The sequence below is a fragment of the Aphelocoma coerulescens genome (genome assembly GCF_041296385.1).
Source record: "Aphelocoma coerulescens isolate FSJ_1873_10779 chromosome Z unlocalized genomic scaffold, UR_Acoe_1.0 ChrZ, whole genome shotgun sequence".
Classification (NCBI taxonomy): Eukaryota; Metazoa; Chordata; class Aves; order Passeriformes; family Corvidae; genus Aphelocoma; species Aphelocoma coerulescens.
In genome coordinates, this window is record NW_027184085.1 from 10,007,955 (window position 1) to 10,032,899 (window position 24,945).

Below are 24,945 nucleotides of genomic sequence, written 5' to 3' on the forward strand. Positions count from 1 at the left end.
TCATGTGATTTATCCCTTAGTGTCAAGTGTCTCCTTTAGTGCCTAGATGGCCAGGTAGTCGTGGTAGCTGTACTTGGGTTTATGCTTCTGTGGCTGCTTTGCATCTTCTTCTTCTGCAACTTAGAAGTACTTCAGATGTCATAGAAAACAGGAAAAGGCTCGAATTGCTTGCTTTTAGTGCATTGTTTAATTTTGAGGAACTAAATCTGATTTAAGTCCTTTTTACATCCAAGTCAGACCTTTCCTCAGCAGGAATAGCATTTTCCACACGCGGGAGCAGCAACTGGCGGCAGCACACATCCGAGTTAACGAAGTTATAATTGTCCATCGGTTTCCTCACTCACAGGGAGCAGAGCAGGCACAGTTATTGCTCTATTTGTTTCCAGTTTTAGATCTGCAGAGGGAGTTCTCATTTTCTTCTACCATTGCTTGAGGGATAGCAGAGGGTCAGCAGTTCAGACGCAGAGTATCTTCCTGCTTTCTTAGTGCTCAAGAAAGATATGAAGTTATTAATATAAAGCAGGAATGGACTTTACACAGCTCCCTGTGGAGTGAAATGGACCATAGAACATGTAACTTGTCCATTGAACCATCACCCCTGAGGATTATGTCTCTCAGATATTGGGCATTTTAATTTCTTTTAAAAAAAGATTGGGTTTCTTTCTTTTTCTTTTTCTTTTTTTTTTTTTTTTTTTATTGTATCTGTGTGCATCTGTGACATGTGAACTAGAAGGAGGTCTGTATTACACGGTTACAAAAGCTTGCCGGCAAATCACTGGAACCTTCAACTGCTTGGCAGTTGACAAGGTTTATGGAAAAATTTTGCATTAACATTACGCTGGATTTTGTGTTTTCAGTTGGATAATTCACACTTGATTTGGACTTTATTCTTGTGCATGTTAATGAAGCTTCAAGAGAGATGTGGAAGTTTCACAGTATTTTCAATTAGTTGCAAGAATTCACATTTACCTGAAAATAGGTAATGTTGTAAGATAAGCATGCCGATCAGTTAATAAGCCATTCAAAATTGAGAAAAAGACTCCCACTTTTTAACATAGCTGAAACCTGTTTGCACATCAGCAGTGGTGCCCTTGGAAAGTTACATCAGCGATGAGGTTTCCACGTCAAAGGTAGAAAGAAGAGTCTAAAGTCAAATACTGGATAAAAACCTCAGTCTAAGCCAAAATCATGTATGTTTTAGTATAATATCTCACATTGTAGTCATGGGCTAGCAGCTTGCTGTGGAGCTAGAGTGAACAAAGAAGCTTGGCACAAAGTGTATTCCTGCTGTGAAGCTTGGCAGAAGAAAGTTGGATACAGACAGGAGGCACTGGGGAGCAGCAGTGCAGAATTGATAACCTGATAATGCAGGGTCACAGTGCAGGCAAAAGCCAGCTGCTGAGTCCTCATATTGTGAAAAAGGAATTAATTTTAATATCTTCAAGGAGGATTTTGAAGAAAAGCAGTGCAGTAGAAGGAGCTGCCTGTGTAAGCACGAGGCGTGGCTTGGGAGAAAGCGTTGAGCTGCTTTTGGGAGAACTTAACAAGTATTTTAAATACAGAAATGTGGGCTGATCAGAGGTGGGAGTCAATTGCTGAAAGATGGTAGGGTGGACCTAGGCTGTGGAGGGCCTTGAGAGTGAAGACATGGACCATACATTTCTCCTGATAAGGAAGGGGAGCAGTGGTCTGCAGAGACGATTCTCTGCGGAAACGTCAGTCTGATTATGGCCAGTGCTTTAGTGGTGTAGGTGTGTGGGAAGGGTTGTGTTGTGGAGGGAGGTATTGGCATTATACAGGGAGAAACTGCATTTTCCCAGCGTTGCTTGGGTACAAAAACATAAGGAATCCTGGCAGGAGGAAGAAGCTCAGCAGCAGACCCTGCCTTGTGGGAGAGAAATATCATTAATTTCTCCAAATGGGAGCAGGGAAGGCTCCAGTTCCTGTGTAGCTCATTTGATCTTGCTTGAGTCACACTGTCAAGCTCTTGGTGCTTTCTACTCTTGTCTCATAGGGGATGTAGTGTAACATGTTGGTATTGCCTTTGTTTATATCCAAGAATGAACAGATTTGCTCGCCTTGATTTTTCTCCTGCAAAGATGGAGTCTCAACTGTGATATGTTAAATGAAAAGGCCATGAGAGATTGCTCTGTTTTTATTGCTTTGACAACAAAAAAAAATGTTCAACAAATGGAAGTATTAATTGGAGCTACAGAAAAAAACTCCAGAGCCCCAGTGGCCCCAATCTCCAAGAACTCCTGCCTGCTGCCAAAATCTTGTGTTGTGAATATTTTGTGGCTCTATAGGTGCTTCATCCTCAACACCCTTGCACTCTGCAGTCATGCTTTATAAGTTCTTCCTGTGCCTGGTGTGGTGACAGTGGTGAATTCAGACCTAACTGCTATTTTTCCCTTCCTTACAGAGCATGAGAAACACAGACTGTGTAAAAGTGCAGACTATATGAATTTACACTTCAAAGTGAAGTGGCTGTACAACGAATACGTTCGTGATCTGCCTGCCTTCAAGGGAAAAGTGCCTGAATATCCAGCGTGAGTGTTTTATGCCTCCTGTAGTAAATCCCCATTATTTGCCTCCTTGTTACCTTGGGGTTAGAGCGGGCCATTTGGTTCTCCTGTGGCTGCCTTTGAGATATATCATTTCTTACCTCCTAATTTCCTGTCTTTATGTGCATGTTTGTCCCCTCTGGTGTTCTGTGACACTGCCCTTCACCTAAGTCAGTCCATTATTGCACAATGGCTCCCAACATTTCCAAAGCCTTAGCAATAGCATGGACGGACTTTAAGCTACTCTGTGCCTGCAGTGTGAGCAGTTCTTGAATAGATGATGTATGCCTGCAGATATGCTTAATGTGTATATATGTTACAGGATTTGTAAGTAAAGATAATGTTTTCTCTTTCTTAGTAAGACTGGGTGGTTTAGTTGGAAGCATGAGGTAAGCTGTCGCTCTTGAGCTCTAAGGAATTGTTTGCAACTTTAAAAGAGCAGCAATAGATTTCAGACCTGGAGAAGATGTATGAGACCAAAAGGTTGTCTGAGCAACCTGGAGATAATGCTGTAGCTAGAGTCCCACACTTGCCTCACGCAGGAACAGGTATCCTGGGCCTGACCAGTGCTTTAACTGGTTTTCCAAAGCTTTCAGTGATGGTTGCTGCACAGCTCCTTTTTTCATGTGCTTCACTGTTAACTCTACACTAGGTTTTGGGGATTTAACATGCACTCTCCTTTTCACCCCCTCCAAATCTTTCTTGCTTCAGTTTGAGCTTGTTATAGGCTGCGCATAGAGAATAAATTGTTCCTGCTTTGCAAGAGTAAAATGCTTTGCTTGTGTCTCTTTGTGGCCTTATGCTGGTTCTTGTTTGTTCCTAGCTTTCCATGTAAGTGAGGTTTACTCACCTCTTTCCAAATGATTTGTGTCTGAATAGAATACTTGGCCTTAAATATTGGTGTTTCATCTAGACCTTGCCTTGCATTGCAGGCTGTGCTGCAGCTCTCATGTGCTGTGTTGACAGCAACCTCTTTTTTTCTTCTTCTATTCAGAGATATTGCTGACAGGGGATGCTTCCAGTGGGCCACTGGCCAGTCTGCAGGCACCCTCAGCATTGTGTTCCACGCTGCTATTCCCACCCTGTACATGATTGTTCAGTGCTGTCTAAAAGCAGCACTTTGCCCCTCTCGACAAACACATTTTTCCTGGACTCTGTTTCCAGTTTGGTACTTTGAATTCTCTTGCCATGCTGTCATGCATGCAGTCCCTCAAGCCTGGTGCTAGCTGCATGCTAATGGGACTTGAGGCAGTTGGGCATAATTGCTTGGTGTGAGCTGTGGGCCTTGATTAACAAATCAGGTCAGCAAGAGGCATAAACTCAGTGAGCAGGGTGCTGGAGTGACAGTCTCAGAAGCCCCGTTCTCTTTGCTGTGCCTCTGAGTCAGGGCAGTCTCATGCAAGCCATCAAATATTCTTAATCTCTCTTCTTCTCCTGTGTAATCAGGATAATGATGCTCAGTTTTGTTCTGCAGTCTGTTCTGCTCTGCTGGCCTTTGTGGTAGAGCTTCAGTGCTCATGTGCATTTGCAGCCACTGGCTTTATTAGTTCACCCTTGTGTTTCAGTACAAAAGCCACATTGTCAGACATAGGTGATGTTTATCTCAACCGTAATCTTCACCTGTCACAAAATATTCCCTTGATATGAATTGTCCCTTGATTTGCTTCATCACAAGTATTTTTAGCCTCAAAACTTCCTTAAACAAAGGAGTCACCACATCAGATTTGCACATTGGTAAACTCATTAGATGAAACTAAATTGCTGAGGTCCAGACAACGGTTGGGTTGTCTGTCTACTTGTCAGACAGAAGGCTATCCACAAATTCACGTTTCCTGTTTATAAACTATGAGAAACCGTGTTCCTGGTAGCCTTGAGATGTAATTGAACAAAGTGCAGGGTCCAAAGTATTGAAGCTGAAGTTTTTATCCTCCCTTTATTTTCTGAAACTCAGAAGCGTTTTCTGAAATGGAAGTAGCTATGTAACTGGGAGTGAATCTTCAAAACGTCCTCTCTGCCAGCTAAAAGCTGTGAAGTGACAGTTCCTGAAAAAACCCAGCTTTTTAGGTGTGTAAATAGGTGTTCTATGTTTTGTTTAAGTACTGATCTTAGCATGCAGGTAGCATTGTAGCTGTACTGGAGCCTATGTCCTCTCTGGTGGGGGAAGATATTCCTTCCTTTGAGATCCTGTTGGCATATTCTGGCTCTCTTCATCGAACACAGTATTTATTCTTTTACTCATTGGAACTCTGCCTGCCTTCTTGCCTCAGCTTTTGCCAAGGCCCAGAGATTGTTCCTTAGATACCGACAGGAAATGAACAAGATTAATTCACCTGCAAAGTGTGACCATGAGGGAGCCAGGCTCATGGCCAAGCTGAAATGGTAGCCTTTTGTGTTACCTCGTTGTTGTGCAGCCAACAGAGGTGAACTTATATGTAGTCCTGAAGGACCACTGCCTTTCCCAGCAGGCAGGACTGAAGTGTATTCTGTGCAGACCTTGTTTGGAGAGTTTGGCTGTGCTGTCTGGAGCCAGGCCGTGCTGACCCCTGTGAGCACAGAACGTCTCTGAAGCAGCACCGTGAGCTGCTGCCGTGTGTGCTGGTGTGTGAGTCATTGCAGAGTTTGCTTCCTGACAGATAATTGAAGCAGATGAGGGAGAAGATAATTGCCATATAACAACATTTTGAAGCTATTTCCCTATGAAATCAGATTATTTTTGTTCGTTTCTGTGCTAAATAATTTTGCATACTGTTCTGGATTTGTTGCCTTTGTAGTCCTCAGAGTCCCCCTGACTTGCTCAGCAGTCCAAGACCTGATAGTAAAAGACTGTAAGGGGTTTTTGGCCTAAGATAGCTTAGGTTTGTGTTACAGCTCAAAGCATAGTTTGGCCCTGAATGTACACAGGGACTGAAAGTATTTTTAAGTTATTTGCATCTCTCAGGTTTTTCTGTCAGCCAAAGGACAAAATTGAGGTTGGCCTTGCAGATGTACTTGCAGAATTTCCTGAACTAAGTGGTTCATTCAACACTCATAGTAAATCTCTTCTTGAAGGTAATGCTTTTTTTTATGAGAGGGAGAGCAAATACACCACTCCCACCCACCCAGCAGTGCCATTTTCTTTTCCACCTTTGCTTAGACAATTTGGCAAGACAGTTAGGTATACCTAGGCACTTGATTTTGTGTAGCAACATACGGTATCCATAAAAATGGGCAGTGTTCTCAACAGCAAGTGGCCCTTTCTTGTGAATGTGGTGCAATAACTACGGGTGAATGATAATCAGGAAGTTGCTCTGCTTCTCGGAGTGAAAACTGTGTCTTCTAGCACGAACAAGTAATCCTCCCTGCATGCTGACCTGTGACATGTGAAGCAGTCAGCAACTCACAGCCTGGTAACTGTGAAACAGGTGGAAGATGTATAGTTGCTTCCTTGTTAACTGCCTGAGTTCCTTTCTAAGGCTTGGGCTGTTTAAAATACACTATTGCAGCTTAAAAGAAAACGTTGAAAGCTTGAGAAACTTGCAGCAGACTTCAACATATGCTGACTTTTAGGAGCCTGAAGTGCCATTCAAAAGGAATTCTTCCAGAATACAGGAAGTCCATATGTCTGTGACAGTGTTCCGCTGTTGCTGTCTATAATAAATAGGGCTGCATAGACAGGTTGCTTTTGGCATTTTAACACTGTGTCAGTTACAATTTCCAATATTAGCACTGATGTGCTTTATATTTCAAAGTGTAGAGATTATTTAAGGCTATCTAGTATGCTCTGCCTGTGAGTTTGCTCTTGATCTCCCTCTCATGTCTGGCACATGCTTTCATGTTCTTTGCAAACTCAGCCCACAATTAGCACAATCTCTATGAACACAGCTGCCTCTGTAGAGAAGGCTGTACTCTGTACTGCTCATATAATAATCTTTTGTATGGACTAAATTACACATGGACACTTCTTTCTCTTGTTTGTGAATGCTGTTTAGTAATATTTGAAATTAAGATTTGCTTCAGCTGTGCTGTGTTGGCACTTGCATGCAACAAAGCCTAGACAGACATTTAAATAAGGCTGTAAGTGCTACATTATTGATTAAACACAGGCAATGAAAACACCACCCCCCCTTTTGTACTGTGTGTGTCCCTCACAGAAGAGGACAGAGGGACCAGCTGTCAGATCCCATCACTGAAGCTGCTTCTCAGCTTGCCTATTCTCACATCGCCTATTTGGTACACCCAGCTGAGCGGCAGGACAGGTGCCTGTGGGTGTGGAGGTCTCTCTTGTGCTCTCTGGCACGCAGATGGAAGGGAAAGAAACTACAAAGTGCTTTGAGGTGAAGCAGAGTTCAAGGTGGCTCTCAAGGGCGGGGAAAGGGGAAGGTACCAAGAAGAGAAAAGACAGGAAGAGGGACAAGAACAGCTCAGAACCAACCCAGGTGATGGTACAGGCCCTGTTCACCAGTAGCTTATGTACAGGTGCAAGTACATTTGGGAACTTTGCACACACAGACATCAACATTCAGACATCTGACAGCTTTCACAAGGCTTGCTGGGGTTAGGGTGCTCCTCTTCCTGCTGTAACTTGCTGTCTTTCCTCCCCTGCAGGTGGTTTGAGCAGTTTGTGATGCAGTGGCTGGATGAAAATGAAGATGTTTCCTTAGATTTCCTGCATGGTGCTCTGGAGAGAGATAAGAAAGATGGGGTATGTAGGTCACTCTGAATGCACAGCTTGGTGCTGCATCATTCAGTGCACAGAACCAAATAAAACACTATAAATTCAGCTGCCATACAAATGGAGGATGTGGTCCTTCTTGCTTGCTAAACACTTGGGAAACTCGTTTATTTTAGTACTTTATAGGTCACAGAGAACTTTTTAACAGCAAGGTGCATATCGTTCATTTTTGTATGTTCTTCTGCTGTTAATCTGTCAGCCAGTGGCTTGGTGCTCTCTCAGCTCTCTCTGTTTGGGAGAAGTAATTGAAATTGAAAATTGAGGCACTTTGCATGTACTTAGTCATGCAGTGAGAATGTGACCTTAATCCAGTGAGAGACCAATCTTACTCTTAATTTGCTGAGTATTGCCAATGGAGGGAAGAGCTTTCCTGTTATTCAGTGACTGTTGGCACTGTAGACTGTGATACTCATGCAAACATTCTCTTTAACAGCTAAATCTAAAAAAAATTAAAATAGCTCTTTACTCTCTCCTTCTTCCCTCATTAGCTGACAGGCAAACCATGCACTGCATTAAGGATCTCAACATTATGGTATATTTCCCTGGTGCTTGTCATGATCATAGTTAGTGAAGGACAGTAAATTTATAATCCAACCAAAAAAGGCTATTTAGTTCCTCTAGGGCTTTTGAAGAGTTTTTGACTAATTCTGAGGAAGATGTAGGTTTTGGTAAAGTTACCCTGCCTTCAATGCGACAGATGATGGAAACACCCATGCAATGTGGCTATATTTCAGATCTTTCCATTTGACAGTGACTCTTTGTACTTCTGTTTTAGTTCCAGCAAACATCGGAGCACGCTCTGTTCTCTTGCTCAGTGGTGGATGTGTTCACCCAGCTCAACCAGAGCTTTGAGATCATTAAGAAGCTGGAGTGCCCAGACCCTGTCATTGTTGCTCACTACAATAGGAGGTTTGCTAAGGTAATACCCTCAGCATCCAGATATTTATCTTTTCTTAATAGGGTGCAAAACAGTACGATTATTTTTGTTCTGTTTCCCGGAGTTCTCCTGCAGTGGTAGAAGACAGTAACAGAGGAAGTAACAGTGCTCACATCTTGTCTTCACAGACTATTGGTAAAGTGCTGATGCAGTATGCTGACATACTCTCCAAGAGCTTTGAGTCCTACTGTTCCAAGGAGAAACTGGTGAGTTATGCTGAGCTTCTCTTCCCCCAAAGAATCACATATTTGTCCTGATGAAACCAGTCTCACATTGCACCTGACCGTGGTGATGATGTAAATGTTGTCAGTATTGTTTTTATCATCATTTGTATGCTTTTGCAGTTTGAATTCTGGCTTGGACCTAAAATAAAAATAGGTCCTGAGGATGATATGCAGATGATATGCTACCAGGTCCCCTTGAAATTAACTTCCACACTGCCTGTGTTGTGTGATTTAAAATAATAAGAATGGGTCCAGATTGCTCTGTAGATCTGGTACTTAGAGAGATCTGCTCATCTGGGTGTTCTGGAACTGGGAACTGACCATACCATTTCAAGCTGGAGAAAAATTGACCTTTTTTAATGTTTGAGTGCTGAAATCTGTACATTCTCTGCCTCCTATGTAAGTCTCAAATCTGGTGGTGCCTGGGGAAGGGTGTTGAGGCGCAAGGTCTCCCACTGGTGACAATGTGTTGGCGTCCTGAGCAGTAACAATGACCTGCTTTTGTCCCTTCAGCCCTGCATCCTGATGAACAACATCCAACAACTGCGGGTGCAGCTGGAGAAGATGTTTGAAGCCATGGGTGGTAAGGAGGTAAGAGAGCTCAGAGAATAAGTGTTATTGCTCATTCCTCCTGCACTGTTGTTACTGGGTTGTTTGCATCATACTGGCTCTTGAAGACTGCAGTCATGAGGAGAGCCTTGTGAGACCTGGCACTGTAAGTGTGGGGAGACAGCCATGACTGAAGGCTTCCCAGATAAATCTGTCATAAAAAGCAGGAGGAAATGTTTTGGAGCACAGAATAGCATAGGAAAGGAAAGGAAGGATTGCCTGTTGTGCTCATGTGGGCATGGCTGGTGGAGTTCTCAGAGCTGTGGACATTGAATCATTTTATATGGCATATAAATGTGGAGCAGTGCCTTTAGCATGAAATGTCCAATATCTAATAGATTACAGACATGCAAATGAGTTCTCTACTCATGTTTCGAGGGATATTAAGATGTGTCCATTTGTTATGAGATGGTAATTTTTACAGAAATAATGTTTTACTCCTCCAGATCACTTTGTCTGTTCTGATGTAATATATGTATCTTCTTTTTTTTTTTTTTTTCTCTTCTTTTTTCATTGCTTTTCAAGATTCAGGAAGATGAAGAAAAGCCTGCTGATGCTGATGTTAGGAAAAATAATTTTCAAGTGCATTTTCTTTGGTTGTGTTGTGATAGAACCTGTGCTATGACCTGTATGCCAAGAGGAAAGTCAGCTTTGCTGATGGACAGCTCAGTTTTTGCCTGTATTGCTTTTCTAAATCTTGCTTTTGCTCAGTGGCAGAACTCTATGAAGTGACAGAAATCTTGACAAATAGATTTGCCCCATGAGGCAAGGAAAACTGCTGTCATTCTTTCACATGTCACCTCAGTAATCCTAGTTTCTGAGCCCTGCATCAAGAACTAGCATTATATGCTTCCTGCTGTAATAGCAGCAGTAGCTAAATGCTCATTTTTGGGAAAAAATAAACTTGTGATGAAATGTTTGTGAAGTGGCCTATAAAACTTTAATGCCTGTGCATTTCATTTCCCTTAAGGAATCAATTTGCTACTATTTTCCATAGTGGTAGCTATTAAGTAGGGTTTCCCTATATTTCAAATTGAAAATATCCCCTGATACTGTACTAAATAAGTGGAGAAAAAAGGTGTTTCTTGAGGTTGTTGGCTACTTTCCCTAGCCTAGATCTCTTCTCTGCATTTTGCCCTTTAAAACCTTCCATGGGAGGTGTAACTTAAGGTAAAAATGGGGTAATGAACCCACTATTTCCCCTGTACTGTGGAAACAAAAGACTGAAAGGGGAGAGAAACCCAGACAGTGAGTAGTAAAACACACAGAAAGAAGTGTGACAAGCACACTAGGAAGCTGCTTTTTGGAAGTGATTTTCTTTTCATTTTCTTTTCAAATGCTGCTTACTGCACTTCATAGGGCTGCCACTGATCACCAGAAATAAGTGTTGTGTTAGGTGCTTGCATTATCTGCTGTCCCCAGGGGTTTCCCACTTGGTGACTGTGTAGTACATTGCTTCTTGACTCGAAACCTGCCAGGTTCCCTGTTTTGCTAGAGTAAACAAGGTCTTGTCCTAGTTTGAGTAGTCTTTCTGCTGCAGATCAAACCTGACTATTGGGTAACAGTAGGTGAGACAACAGCTTTGAAAATAGAACTTCCTGGAAATGCATCTGTGGGTTTTATCCTTCTTCAGGAGGGACAGTTCTTACTTTCTGTGGCAGATTTGTTCTATGTTCGTCTATACATGACACGGAAGCTTGCACAAAAGTAAGCATTATCCTGACTATCGACAAAGGAGCTGCCTCCTTGGGAATGTAAGAAACTAGCACAGTGGTATGCCCTGGTCTTGAACTGTTCAACTTCTTGTGTTCTTAAAGGTGTTTTTGAGAGCCAGGTACCAAATATTCCATTGTTCCAGTGGCAAGTATGTTACTTGTGCCATATATGCAGCCAGAGCTCGGGGACTGGTTTCAGTTACTGTGTGCTTGTGGCTTCATCTGCTTCTGATTCCCAGATCCATCTCCATCTACAGCTGTAGCTGTAGCAGTGCACAACTCTGGAAAGCTCTGAAATACTGCTGCTACCTGGTGGTCTTTGCCAGTGGGTCCAGAACACACCCCTAGGGACATCCACGTCACTTATTCCCTTTTGCAGCAAGGGAAATGAAGGGACAGGGCTCACCCGTGGTCACCCTGCAGTATAGTGGCATAACATGGAACAGAAGTGCTTGCCCAGTACTATTTATTGAGATTGGGCTCCTTGATATAGTGCCTTTCTTTACTTTCTCCTCCACCCACTGCCCCCAGTGAGTTACGGTATCTTTTCCCCTCACTTTTCATATTCTTTTCTGAACTGTAGTACTCAAAACAGGGCAAAAATTGCCCAGCATCTCTGCATTTAATGTGTTAACATCATGTGGTCTATGAATATTACTAGTCAGAAACAATGAGGACAGCAGCAGAGCTTTAGAGAGCTCTGGAGGGATTCCCTTGGGTCTGTGCTTGAGAACTCAGGGCAAATATATATATACGCACAAGTACATAAACACACATGCATACACAGAGAAAAATACCTTAAATAACTTTTAGGAATATAATCAATACTTATATTTCCCTTCTAAGTTGTATTGATCTCAATACATATGGGATCTCATACAATATGGGATCAAAACAGCTTCATCATGACCCAGGAGTATTCTCAGACATCCCTAAAGCATGTTTTGGAAGGACAGTGTTTATGAAGTGGCAGATAGCATTAAAAGTATAATGAACAGTGAAATGGGGGGGTGAGTCCTGGATAAAAACTGGGTACATGAATACCTTTTGAAACATTTGATTCCTCTGAATCATCTCCAATACACCAGCAGAATGGAGATTATAATTTAGCTCTCCGGTAGGGTGGACTACACACATTCAGTGCTAATGTTTGCCTGAGCTTAGCTCTATTTGTTCATTACTTTTCCTAATAAAACCAAACATGACTTGCATTTTCTACCCACCTCTGTGGTTTTCCAGCAGACTTCAGCCTGCAATCCATTATTTTGCTTAGCTTTTCACGAGCAATGAACTCATGGGAGTGAAATTAAAATGTGCTATACTGCATTGCACACTTCTGGAATCGAGATGTAGTGTGGAAGAGTAGTTTAAAACATTTCTATACCTTTTTTCCCCAAGGGAAGCATGCGAGGTGAGTATCAAAGACAAGCACTGCCTAGGGAACCCAAGGAATTAGCTGCTGAGTAGAAGCATATTGTCATCATACAATTTTCATACCTTCGGTTTCAAGCTAATCTGCACAATTAAAGCTTCAGGAAACTCTCCTCTTAATGCTTAGCCAGGGTTAGCCCACATTTTAAATCCTAAGTTAGTCACCTGAATAACAAATTGCAGGACAGCTTAGAAGCAGCCAAGACTTAAATAGGAATGTTCTCAAAGGATTTGTGGTATCTACTGTTTGCTGCTCTTTAGCATCCCACATGCCGGAGCTAAGGCTACCCTAGTATTTGGGAAGCTGGCAGCTATTGTTTGGATTCAGTGCTCCATGTTCCTTACTCTTGAATCCTGTAGGAAAGTGGGGAGATGCCTGAAAATTCAGTGCAAGTGAGTCCTTAAAGGGGGATTGGATCTGCTGAGCTCCCAGGAGGCTGGTAGAGGGAGGCAGAACAAAAACCAGCAGCTTCAAACTGGAGTCAGATGAACTCCATAGCTTTCATAAAGCTAAAATACAGTATCAGGGCATAATTCTTTAGCTACTGATATGCCAGATCAGACCTGATGATTTCACAGTGTCTCTGCCTTTTAGGTGTGAATTGATTAACATCTTGAGCTTTCTAGAAGGCAAGAGTCATGTCTCTCCACCTACACCACCTACAGAAAAGCCTTCCAGTTCCGGCCACTCATGCTTCACCAATGTGTGTGGAAACCAAAGAAGAACTAATTAAGTCTCTTGGAAAACTTGGATTCTTAGAGTCGGGGGTTCTGTTTCATGCATGAGGAAAGGAGGAGAAGATCATCCTAAATTCAAGTTAATAGCACTTCAGTATAAATGCCACCATTCAGAGAATAGCAGAGAATTTCAGGTTCCAGCCCTAAATGGAACCCCTAGATGAGACTTTGAGGCCAAGATTCTTTCAAATGCCAAGTCCCAAATATTTTCAGAAAATTAACAGAGACTTGATTTCTCCCCTGAAATTTAAATATGGGATTAGCTTTTCCCTCTTTGTACCTCAGTTTTCAGCATCACACATTATGCCTCAGACACAGAACTGTGTCTGTGCCGGCCATTATTTCCTTTGGAATTGGAACATTTGCTCAGAGATTAGAAGCCACTTCACTGTCCCATGTTTTGCACAGAGAACTTTTCATTCTTCCTCTGAATTATCTCTGATACACCCACAGAATGGAGATCATAAGCCTGCTGAGAGAAATGGTGTGGATGTGACATGTGGCAGTGACCCAGCTGTCTAATCCTGTTTTCTGCTATACCAGCCAAATTTATCGTGCAGTCCAAGTAGCATTTCCTGCTATCAGTGATAGCTGATATGCTTAAAATTCATTGAGTGAGCAGCAACAGCAACACCATTGTGGGTTCATTTGAGCACTCTTATCAGTGCTTCACCACACTGGCCACATTTGCAGTTAATACCAGATGCTGCAGTACTCTGTTACTGGCGTGTGATTTATGTATGGGAAATGGCAGTACACACCTACCAGCACCTTCCTAATGAACTTAAATCATACTCAGGTAATTCCCCAAAACTTGCTTTCGAGCCAGAGCAGGCCAATACCTAAGTATTAACCATCAGTAATGTGTTATGTGGAATCCTTCTTCCCTCATAGCAGTTGCTCAGAAAACAACAGCTTTTCTAGTGTGACAGGGGGCTTTGTGGATGCTGAACCAGAATGCTTACCACCAGGGTTTGGCTTCCTGAGAATGAGGCTGGGCACCTCAAAGTTAAGCCTGGGCAGCTGTCTTGCCAGTTGTATCCAGAGAGTTGTGAGCTGATGTTCTGGAGGAGTGAGAGTTCCTTACCACAGATAATGGAGCTCATGCCCATGGCAAAGCATTGTTCCAGCTGTCTCTTCTTGCAGTAGTGGGACAGCAGTGCGTGTGCTATGAGGAAGATCAGTTCGCAGTAAAATACAGCAGTGAGGGAAAGCTTAGAGGTAACCAGTGAGCTCTCCAGGCCACCTCACAGTAAAATAAATCACTGGTTGCATCGTTCATGAACCAGGCCGACAAGTTGTTGATCCTGACCTCAAATATCCTCTAGACTGTGCATCTGATAACTTACAAAGAAGTAGAAGTAAATTGTAAAGAATAATTGTCTTGTGCCAAAGTCTTCTGTCTTTTTTTTTTTTTTTTCTGACTGGAAAAGAAGTTAGTTGGAATGTTTTCATGAATCATGAACTGGTCCTACCTCAAATCTGTCAGAAATGGCTGAAATCAGAGGACAATTCAGTGCCATTAATTGTAGAGAGCAAATCAGACAGCTTGTGACTCATTGTGCCTTTACGCAGTAGGAGGGAAGGATTAGTATAGGGACAAGAGAAACCACCAACACCAAATGCTGTTTTTATTTTGTTACCTACATGCTTGGCTTGTAGGTAGAATGAATGCTGATTGGCATGACATTAGCTTCCTTCTGCTGTCATAGAGCAAGAGTGTTATAAAGATAATAGGAAAAGAAATTTACTTTAATAAGGGAAAAATAATAGGAGGCAGCAATGCTTGAAGTTACAAGGCCTAAGTAATCATCATTTGCTTGGTTGTTGGTTCTTACTTTAATTACTTTTAAAATTCTGATCCAGAAGTTTCATTAGCACAGGTTCAAATGCGTAATAGAGTCAATTTTCCATGCCAGCTTACAACAGGAAAATGAACAGATCAGATTCCAAATCCCCTAAGGCTTGGCTTTCTCTGACAGATGCTGAAGGAATATGAAGAGGGCTTCAGCACTGATTTTAGAAGTGGGGGCTCCTGTCGTGTTCAAATCCTGTATAGATGGATATACCATAAAAATCTGATTTTTAACCACTGTACTGGTACCTGGCTCATTGCATTCCTAAATAGATGCTCTGCCTTAGAGGAAGCTTTTTGTTTTACAAACATCTTGTCTGCCTGCATACACATATCTGTTTTACAAGTTACTTTTTATGAGCAAATCATCTGAAAGCATTCATTCAGTGCTGCTATGTGTACATACAGGGATGTTGCTCAGAAGTGGCTTTTTTGAGGCTGGAGGGGTGGCTGCATCTGGAATACAAGACAGTGTAAATCATGTTCAATTTAAAACAGGTGGATTTGGACTGATAAGAATGGAGGAAGCACTTTCTTACAGAACTTGCCAAGGTGTCAACAGCATTCATGTAGTGCTTGGGGCACTTGTTTTTTGTTTTCCTCTGAACGCTTGCATACAAAAAGCTGTCTGGTTCCATGTGATGAGAGTAGAGCTACATTTGCTCAACACCAGTAGCTGAGATTTTACTTTCCAAAAATGATCAACAAAAGATCACAACAGCTCCTGCCATGATACTGTGGCCAGATTTTCAAAATAGCTGTGGCCCAACCTTCTGAGAGCAGTGTCTGGGTCCATCTTCAGTTGGAGTATTTGACAGCAGGGTGAAAGGTGAAACAGCTTCTTTCAAGATCGTGCACGGAGAAATGCACGAGTAGTAACAACCAGTCTGAAAAGCCCTGTATCCTTCTAGACTCAGAGGGGTGAAATTACCTGTGAGCCCTGGGTAATGCCCACTACTTGATGGATTCTCAGCCTAGATACACTCTTGGCCACAGGGAGTTCACATTCCCTTTCTTGCTCAACTTTACAAACATCGGGAGCAATACTGAAAGGGATAGGAGCCTGGGGAAATTACTTGCTGCTTTTTAGGCAAGTACCTGTTGATGATTTCACAGCTTCTGTAGCAGCAGCAGCAGCAGGCAGTGGAGGAGAGCATCCTACCTGGCAGGGTCCAGTGGGCATAGTTCACCTGCTTATTAAGTGTAGCCTCAACAGTGAAGAGAAGCACTGCAAAGGACAGTAGACTGCCCTCTGGATTCAATCTAAATGCTTTTTTTTTCATCCACAGTTGGATGCAGAAGCAAGTGACCATCTCAAAGAGCTCCAGGTGAAGCTGAACAATGTTTTGGATGAGCTCAGTGCAGTGTTTGGTAACAGGTGAGTATTACAAGGTCCTTGTCCTTGGCGCATTCCTTTCTTTTGTCTAATCTCATTCAGTCAGGTTAAGAAAGAAAAGAAACTCCTGTGAACTGCATTATATTTTTCTTTTTGTCCTTAATTCATGGCCTTTCAAATACAGAGACCATCTAGGGAAGTGAGAAACATTTTTAACATTAACATTTTTCTCTTCTGTATTTCTCTGCTTGGAAACATAACATGGAGATCCCTCAACTGTGAAATGTATTTGAATTACACAGAGTGATTTTTTTTTTCAGTAAGTGCTTGTCAGTAACAGAATTGCCTGCTCCTTTACTGCTTGCAAAGCTGTTTCCAGCTTAGTGTTTATGAAGCAACATTCTTGTTTAAACATTGTGCTCTAAATGTATGAAACAGCTGACTGATTTCTGATTGTTAAATGAATACTGGAATAAGAAGGAAACAGGTTTGGAATTTGAGATTGACTTGTTCTAATGCTGCTGCAAATGTTACCTAGTGTTTCAAGGAGCTCTTTAAAGTATTGCCGAAGTAATTGATGGCAATTAGGTTTTGCATGTTGACGTGGAAATCATGTTACCATTTACTTGAGGATAAAAATGTGCTTAACTTTATAAGACTTCTGTAGTGAACTATAAAGGATGTCAGTTAAGCGAAATCTAAAAATACAGAACTCTTGAATGTTCTTCGAAAACAACCACTTGTCACTACAAACCCCATTCACTTCATGTTGTGCTGCATAACAGGATGAGTGCAGGCATGAGCCATAGTGTTGCTTGAACATGGTCAAGGCAGAGGAAATTGTACCAAGTTGGCCTCCCAGGGTTGACTTACGCAGTTCTTACAGCTGAAAAATCATGGTGGGATTTGTCAGTGACTGGATTTCAGCACACAAAGCTAAGCAGGGAGATAAGTGAGCTGTTCCTATTGCCAGTAATAGATGCTACAGCAAGAAATGGAAAGACTCAGACTGTAACTGAATGGAATCAATGAAGTTCATAATTAGATGGAGGGTGACTGAGAAATAATGATTAGGGAGGTGAATTTTTTTTTAATCTGAGTATTTTCTCCATGGTGTCACTGCTACAAAACAATTAGGGGACAATCTTAGCATTTGCAAATATGATTAAAGAGATTATTCAGTATCAGCATACATACTGCGGAGTGTTTTAGAGAGATGACCCAGCCAGAGATTTAGGCAGTCAGATGGTTCAGGTGCTTCATTTATTCCTTAACAGTCTCAGAGAGTGAAAAGTAGAGCTGCAGTTTACTATATAAGCATGATGTCCTAAAGGATATAAACTGAGGAGATAAGACAGATATCAAAAAGATTCTGTGCAGAGTCTGTAAACAGTTGCTCCTTCAACACTGTGCACACCTGACAGTGCAGATCTTACCTCTTCTTCATCTATGTGAGATAATTGCATTTGCTGAGAAGGCAGCACATGTCCTGAGAGACTCACCACCCTTGTGCTGAGAGAGGATTTTGTCTGGACACAGAAGCATTTTCTACTTTGAGAGGAGTCTTGGAAGGGTTTGTCCTTCATGCAAGGCTAACTGATGTTTTGTTCTTGGAGGCTGTAGGAGTGAAGGAAGGAATTCCTGGAGGAATTAAGGAGCAGCAGGCCCTGTCTGACAGCATAGGTGAAGTGTTTTTTAGCTTGCTGCTGCCAAGGGTTCCTGTTAGGCTGTACATCTACACAAGCTTCACTTTCAGGTGAACCTGTTGCCACAGTAACTGATCTATTATTTTTCATAAAATAGGTAACCATTTTGGCTTGTATTACTTTTTATCTATGAAGGCATTGTTATTTTCCATCCCTGACTAGGGGGTTTAAAGCATCTTGAAGCAGGGTCCTGCAATTGATGTAGTGATGGGAGAACTGTGGGGTGGGATTGGTCTGTGGCAGAGCAGGGACTGTTAATGGCACAGGAAATTTTTTATGCTCTTTTATTTGATGTGGCTTAGGTCTCTGGTTAAACTGACATTGCAGCCACAACTGACTGCTGCAGGACTCTTTCTGCTAGAAATAGGGCAGGTGGGAGACAGCTCTGGAATTTTTCCAGTGAGAGGCGGGCTAGAATTGAGCAAGAGGGGCCATGAGGCTGGTAGAGCAGGAAAGGTGACCAGGTGGAGAAAGAGGATGAGAGCCATGGGGCAGAGAAGTTGCACACTCACACCCAACCCAAAGGTATCCCCAGTGGCTCACACATCAGAAGTTCAGGGCCTTTTTGCAGCTGTAAAGCTGACTTCCAAACTTTTGTACCTGCTTTTAAATCTTTACCCTAGCTCCTAACACTGACTTCTCTTCCTGTTTTCAAACCTCTGTGCCATTAATGGATAGTTAAATGTCACTTGTAGTGCCTATTGTTAGTAACTGTTCTTTTAAATGTCAAAGCATTTTCCTTTATTTGCTGAATTGATTTGTTGTCAGCTCTGCTGATCTATTCATAATTTTTAATCACTGCATTATTTTATTTTGAACTGCCTCTTAGCAGGAAGAGGTGGAAAAGTAATTGTGCTTTAATGCCTTGTGTGTCACTTCGTTACAGGGACACTGCACTTTGCAGCTGAGCCCCACATCCCAGTTTGAGACTTGGTGTGGACTGTATGGCAGTGAACTGGTTTAAGCTGGTGCCTGCCTTCAGGCTGTCTCCATTATTTTAAAGAATTAGCCTATGATGGGTCATAACTGGATTTCTGCTGATGGACTCCTGGGTGCTCAGAGTGGGGCATGCATTGTGTCATTGCTTTGTGTGATATCCCAGTCTCTGTGGTGGAGAAAGCAAAGGGTAGCGCAGAGTGCTTTGAGCTAAGACTAACAGCATTTCTTGAAGTCAGGAAAGGATCATTTCTTGCTGCAAGATGAATGAACAAACTCCTCTCAAATATGCTCGTGTCTCATGTTCAGAGGTGGTCGGCTGTGTGTGGGTGGTGGACATAAGGAGCTGGAGAGCATGCCCTTTGGTAACAAATACAGTAAAGAAAAGAACAGCAAGTCTTGTGAAAGGAGAGGGTAAAACTGAGTGAACTTGAATTTTTTTACCTTGTGTTTCTGCCACTGATAATCTTGTTTTTTGCCTCTCTCCTATCTGTGCAGCTTTCAGACTCGGATTGATGAGTGTGTCAAGCAAATGTCTGATATCCTCTGTCAAGTGAAAGGGACAGCAAATTCTGCTGCTAATGCCAGAAACACAGTTGCACAAGATGCAGATAATGTCCTGAGACCACTGATGGACTTCCTGGATGGAAAGTAAGGGAGTGTTCAAATATATGCTATACATATGGTTCATTGGATTGGAACAAGAATGAGGCAGAGGGGAGAATAGCTCTCTATTCTTGAATTGTTACTGAGGTTTTCAGTCTCCAAATTTTCAAGATGAATTAATACCTTTTCTTCCTTATCTGCCTCTCACAAGCCATGAATAGGCTCTTTAGCCTTCATTCAGAGCCAAAGCACACTCACAGTTCTTCGTTCTACCTCCAGTGATTATAGCAATCAGCAAAACACACTGCTGATCAAGCAGTGAAAAAGACTGAAATTCTGAATTTTCTAGCTGTGGGGTTTTGTCCTATAGAGATTTTACTGTAGACAATTTGCAAGCATTTTGCAGACAGTGCTTATGTACTGCTTATGTACATATTCTACTCAGTATCGCAGTCGTGTCAAATGTGTGTTCTAGTTATACCTGCTGCTGTTCTGACTAACAAATAAGCTTCTGAACCATGGAATGTGCCTAAGGTTGATCCATTGCTTTAATTAACCATTGCATTAATACCATGCAGCATGATTCAGCTGGACAGGGACAGCTAAATGTGGCTACTGGACATAATTTTTATAAGCCAAGTCTTGAACTGCAAACAGAAATGGTTTTTAATCCTTGTAGTAGTTAAAGTTAATGCTGCTTTACATCAGTTCTTAATTTAGTAAGGAATGGCCAGCAATTTTCATAATAAATGCTGCAAGAGATGTGAAGCTTTACAAATTTAAAATATAGGGGGTTTGGTTGCACTTAGTGTTGATTATCCCATCTTGTTCTTGGGTAACTGTGTACTAAGTGACTCTGCAGCAGTCATTGCATCTAGGAGCCTTCTCATTTGATCATCTTCCATGCATGTCGTCATGAATCCTGAAAAGCCAGATTCCTTTGTACCACTGGGAACTTCGTATGCTACAGGCTTGCCATCCAGCTGTGGAGCGAGTAATTTGATTATAATAATCCATGTCTGGATTATTTTCTTTCCTCCTTTACAGAAGGAGAGTATTTTTTCAATGCTTCCTGCATCCCACCCACATCAGTCTTGTCCCTGTTTGGTTTTGTTCATTTACTGTCTAACCAGCTGTGGGAAGAAGGGAAGTTGGGAGAAGGTGGTGCATAATGGAGAAGAGTCAGCTGTCTGAGTGCTGCTGGCCACAGAGTTCCTGTTCTGTAGCTCTCACAGTGTGATTGGTAAATCCTGAAGTTCAACAAATGTTTCAAAGGAGGTTCTAATACTTCTTGGCCTTTTTGATAGCCTAGACAATAAAAAAGGAGGAAAAGCTAGGGAGATAAAGCTCTCTGTGTTAGAGCAGATAAACACATGGCAGGTGGTTGGTGAATGCAATCACAACAAAATACGGAGTTGTCCAAGAAATACTTTGGGGTGATTTTAGAGGTGAAAGATTTAGATACTTCAGCAGCTGTCAGAAGCTGTGCAGGAATTTCTGCACAGCACTCTGGGAAGTATTAATTTAGGTATCCATCAAAAATCATTAGAGTAACCCCTTGAAGCTTAAAACCAATTATTCTATATTTGGAGTTTTTTTCTATATAATCTGTAAACCAGACACATCTTCTTAAAGGGATCCTGTTCAATGGTACCTGCACTTATTTGGATTATATATATTATTCCCAACTACCTATCACCAAGTGATACCTTCTGTAATCCCCAGGTCAATATATAGAAATCATTTGGGTCAGAAATGTCAATCATCCATTTTTGCCACTGTTTTTAGTGCTAGAACTCCAAGGGTGAACATAGGCTCTGCTTTGTGAAAGGGAAGATTTTTACCCTTAAGGCAATTGTTATGACAAACTGCTTTGGATAGGGCACTGAATCTTCCATATGCAGCTCCTTTTCTTTCATTGCATATTGTGCTTGCTGTGCTTACTCAGTTCTTGCTCTCTCCCTGCAGCCTGACATTGTTTGCGACTGTGTGTGAAAAGACAGTGTTGAAACGGGTGCTGAAAGAGCTCTGGAGGGTGGTAATGAACACCATGGAGAAGCTGATTGTGCTGCCTCCTCTTACAGACCATACGGTAAAGCATTTTCTCCTTCCTGACTCATACCAGAAAGTGTTGCCATTGCCTGTGTAACTCATCCCCCTGACCTAGTGAGTCATACATACAGGTAAATTTGTCTGCTTGTAGTCTGCCTGAGGATGGAAAAACATGTCTGTAACTTGGTAAAGAAAGAGAGCATCTCTATTTATGGTAGGGTTGCAAGATACAGAGCACGCTGTAGAAAAAAAAACACAATTCAAAATCCATGATCCAAAAGGAATTTCTGTCCAGTGTATCAGTTTGCACTGATTAGGGCTTTGCAATCCTCTCAGGAGAGCTCTGTGTGTGTGTGGGATTATGGAACAGGTAGGCTTCGTGGGCTTAGATCATGATCTGTAGCCACTTTTGCCTGATTATTTATTAGCCAGAGTGTCTCTCTTATAAAAACGTGGTTAATTTGAGCTTGATTTTTAATCACCCATCCCCCAATTTAACCCTCCCAGAAGGCTTTAACACCAGCATTGGCTGGCAGGATTTCTCTCTTTGTGATGTTGGGGAGTTGGAAGCATGTCCAGATAGTTTTCCTTCAAAGGCAGGGTTTTGTATAATTGTTCAGCTGTGTGGACATGCTGGATGAATCTGTCATGAATGTAGTGATGCTTTCAACAATGGAAGATTAACTCTTTCCCAGTTTTGAGATACCACAGAAACTGATTAAATGTCAGTCATGCATGCCCAGCTGCTCTGGGGGATGACACTCAGTTGGAGGCAGTGTGAAGTTTGGTCTGTAACCTCATTATTTGCAGATGATCCAGAACTTCTTTTCTTCTTGCTGTTAGAGTAAACTTGCGGTCTGTAGCTCATTTATGTAGCCTTACTTTTTTCCCAGTGGTGAGTAGAACAATAGTGGTTTTCACTATTCAGCAGTTCCCTCACATATTTGGACTGGGCTTCCTGGGTTGCAGTGTCCAGGGAAGTGATTCAAACGTGCCTCCTGCTCTAGGTGTTTCTTGCTCTGAGAGGGAAGGCCCTTGTCCCTGGCGTTGATGATGATGACTTTAAATAAAACTGTTGAGAGGAAGTGTGCTGTCATACCTACAACCATAAAATTACCGTGAGGCATAATTTGCTAAAGACTGCTTTCTCTGAGCTCAGATTTGGAATAATCATTTCTACTTGCCTTTATGATTCGTAAAGAAGAAAAAGAAAATAAATTTAGGAAGACAAAATTTCTTTGTCTTGGTTGAATTGCTTTTAAAAATGAGTCTTTGAGAACAGGTGCTAAAATCATCATGTAGGAGCAGCATTAACATGACCCATTTGGAATGGAATCAGTGAGATCAAGGGCCTTAGAGAGAACTAGGGAGGAGCTGCTTGAGCTTTATGCCTGCTAGTTTTGGATTTCAAAGGCAGAGTAGGAGAGTGATTCAGTACTTGTATCATGAAAGAGGCAATAACTGTGATCAGCCAATTCTTGCAACCTGCAGGATGTTGCTATAAGCCACTTCAAGTTTTTTTCATAGTTTCTTGTTGCCATCATCTCAGTTTCAAATTATGAAGCAAATTGAAGCACATACTCACTTGTCTGAGATAATGCAAAATGCTCATAGCTGGATTTCTTGGTGTCTAATTAGTTGTATGGTAGCAAGGAGGCTGAACTAGTCTAAACTGGAAAAGAGTTGCTATTCCAGAAGGACAGTTAGGAACAATGCAATGATTAAAATGGCCTTGTCTGCAGTCCTTGAGCAGGGAACCTGTGGTGTGGCTGGATGAGCTGCAAGGACGAAGAGCTGCTTCCACTGTTCTCTGGGGCATAGCAGTTTATTCTGTTACCACCAGATTTCCATCATTCCCAGCAGTGAAGGCTAGCAGGGCAAGGCAAGGCAAAACTCAGGGTTGCCAGGCATGGGCAGAAGCAGTACTTTCTCTTTGGTATTCTACTTCTGTGCCAAGCAGCTCTTATCTAATTTGGCTTTTTATTTTTTTGCTTTTTTTCTTTTCTTTTGAAAGCACATCAGACACAAATAGCCTCAGGCACTGTAAGACGCTTTCCTCCCAGCCCTCAGGAACAGAAAGCCCTGGTGGTGCCTCTCCGTGTTTGCACGACCACTGATGGGAATTTCCGTCCTAAAACTCATGTGCAGCCCTTAAGAAGTAGAGGATATTCATGGTAGAAAAGAATCTCTTTTATGAAATATTTTCTCTTCTTTCTGCAAAATTGCTGGAGGTGCCTAAGTCTTCTTTTTGATGGAGAGCATGGAAAGCATCCTTGGGTAGAAGGTTCCCATCACACTGCAGATTGCCTCGCCTGTCACTTGTGTGGCCCTGCCACTGCATAGTGCTTAAATGCCCCTCTCCAGACTTAACAATTCCACTTAAATTAGCTTCTGGAAGATTCTGCTGTGTGGGGCTCAGGTGAGAAAGTGTTAACTCTGTGAGGAATCCAGTGGGGACAGGGCAGTTTTACAACCTCCCACTCTGACGACCTGAGCTGCTGGTCCTTCATGACTTTCAGATGGGTGACTTCAACCTCTCTGAGCACTCTCTCTGCCTGTGGCTTGTGAGATTAGCAGCAATGTGATCTCCAGTAACTCACTATGTAATTCACACCTCACTAATTTTAAGATCCAGCATGTAATTAAACACCTTCTATCATGGTTGAGTGGATATACACTCTGGGAATCCTTACTTTGGGGTTCAGTGCACAACGTGTCAGGATATTAACAGTTTAGTTATCCATCTCTTTCTCAGCTGCTTAGGACGAAACTGTACCGTGCCATCAATGACTAGTCAGGTGAGAGAAGAGTGCTCAGTTTACACCCAGGTCTTTATTTATTTTTTTTACACAGTACACTGTATTATTTATTTCACACAGTACACTGTATTTCACACAGTACACTGTATTATTTATTTCACACAATACACTGCAGCCATTCACATAAGGTTCTGTTTGTGCTTGCTCCTGCTGTGCCTTTTTTCTACTTGTCAGACTTCTCTTCACTAAATGAGAACAGGGTAAGAACTAAATTTTCTTTAAGCTGAGGAAAGAATTTGCATGTGACTTCCAGACTGTCTGTTTTTCAGGCTCATCTGCCTGAGCTGCTCCAGACCTACTCTGTGGTGGAGGAGAGTGTAGCTTTAAAAGGTTTTCTGAAACCTTTCTTAACGTCTGTTAGTTTAAATGAATCCCCTTCCTTGTGCTAGCTTGGAGCAGAAAAGTTCAAGGCTGCCTCTGTGATGAGGAGAAAAAGCTTTCTTAGAGTTGAATAAAATCATGGTCTGTGAACTGCATATGTGCCTAGTTCTCTGTACTGACCGGTAATTATTTTCCTCTTTTCATCCTACTTTTAAGCCTATTTTGTCAATTTTTGTGGTTTAATACACCACAACAACTAAAAAATAGTTTTATTTTTATATGTGCTAACAAACATTACCAGATATGATTGAGTTTTTTAAATGAACTTAAATGCTAAGTTAAATTATCATATCTCATTGTAATTGAACATAGGAACTAAAAAAAT

The 24,945-nt window shown here is 42.0% G+C and overlaps 1 protein-coding gene across 6 annotated transcripts in view; it reads left to right on the plus strand.

Moving 5' to 3' along the window:
- Nucleotides 1-24,945, plus strand: part of UNC13B (unc-13 homolog B) — a 206,156-nt gene that overhangs the window by 162,521 nt on the left and 18,690 nt on the right. For all 6 annotated transcript variants that reach the window (XM_069001087.1, XM_069001089.1, XM_069001090.1 and 3 more), the window contains 8 exons: nucleotides 2,423-2,549; nucleotides 7,149-7,245; nucleotides 8,051-8,194; nucleotides 8,341-8,418; nucleotides 8,950-9,027; nucleotides 16,074-16,162; nucleotides 19,261-19,413; nucleotides 21,337-21,460. In XM_069001087.1, the coding sequence (XP_068857188.1) occupies nucleotides 2,423-2,549; nucleotides 7,149-7,245; nucleotides 8,051-8,194; nucleotides 8,341-8,418; nucleotides 8,950-9,027; nucleotides 16,074-16,162; nucleotides 19,261-19,413; nucleotides 21,337-21,460 (890 nt within the window). The remainder of the gene's footprint in view (nucleotides 1-2,422; nucleotides 2,550-7,148; nucleotides 7,246-8,050; nucleotides 8,195-8,340; nucleotides 8,419-8,949; nucleotides 9,028-16,073; nucleotides 16,163-19,260; nucleotides 19,414-21,336; nucleotides 21,461-24,945) is intronic.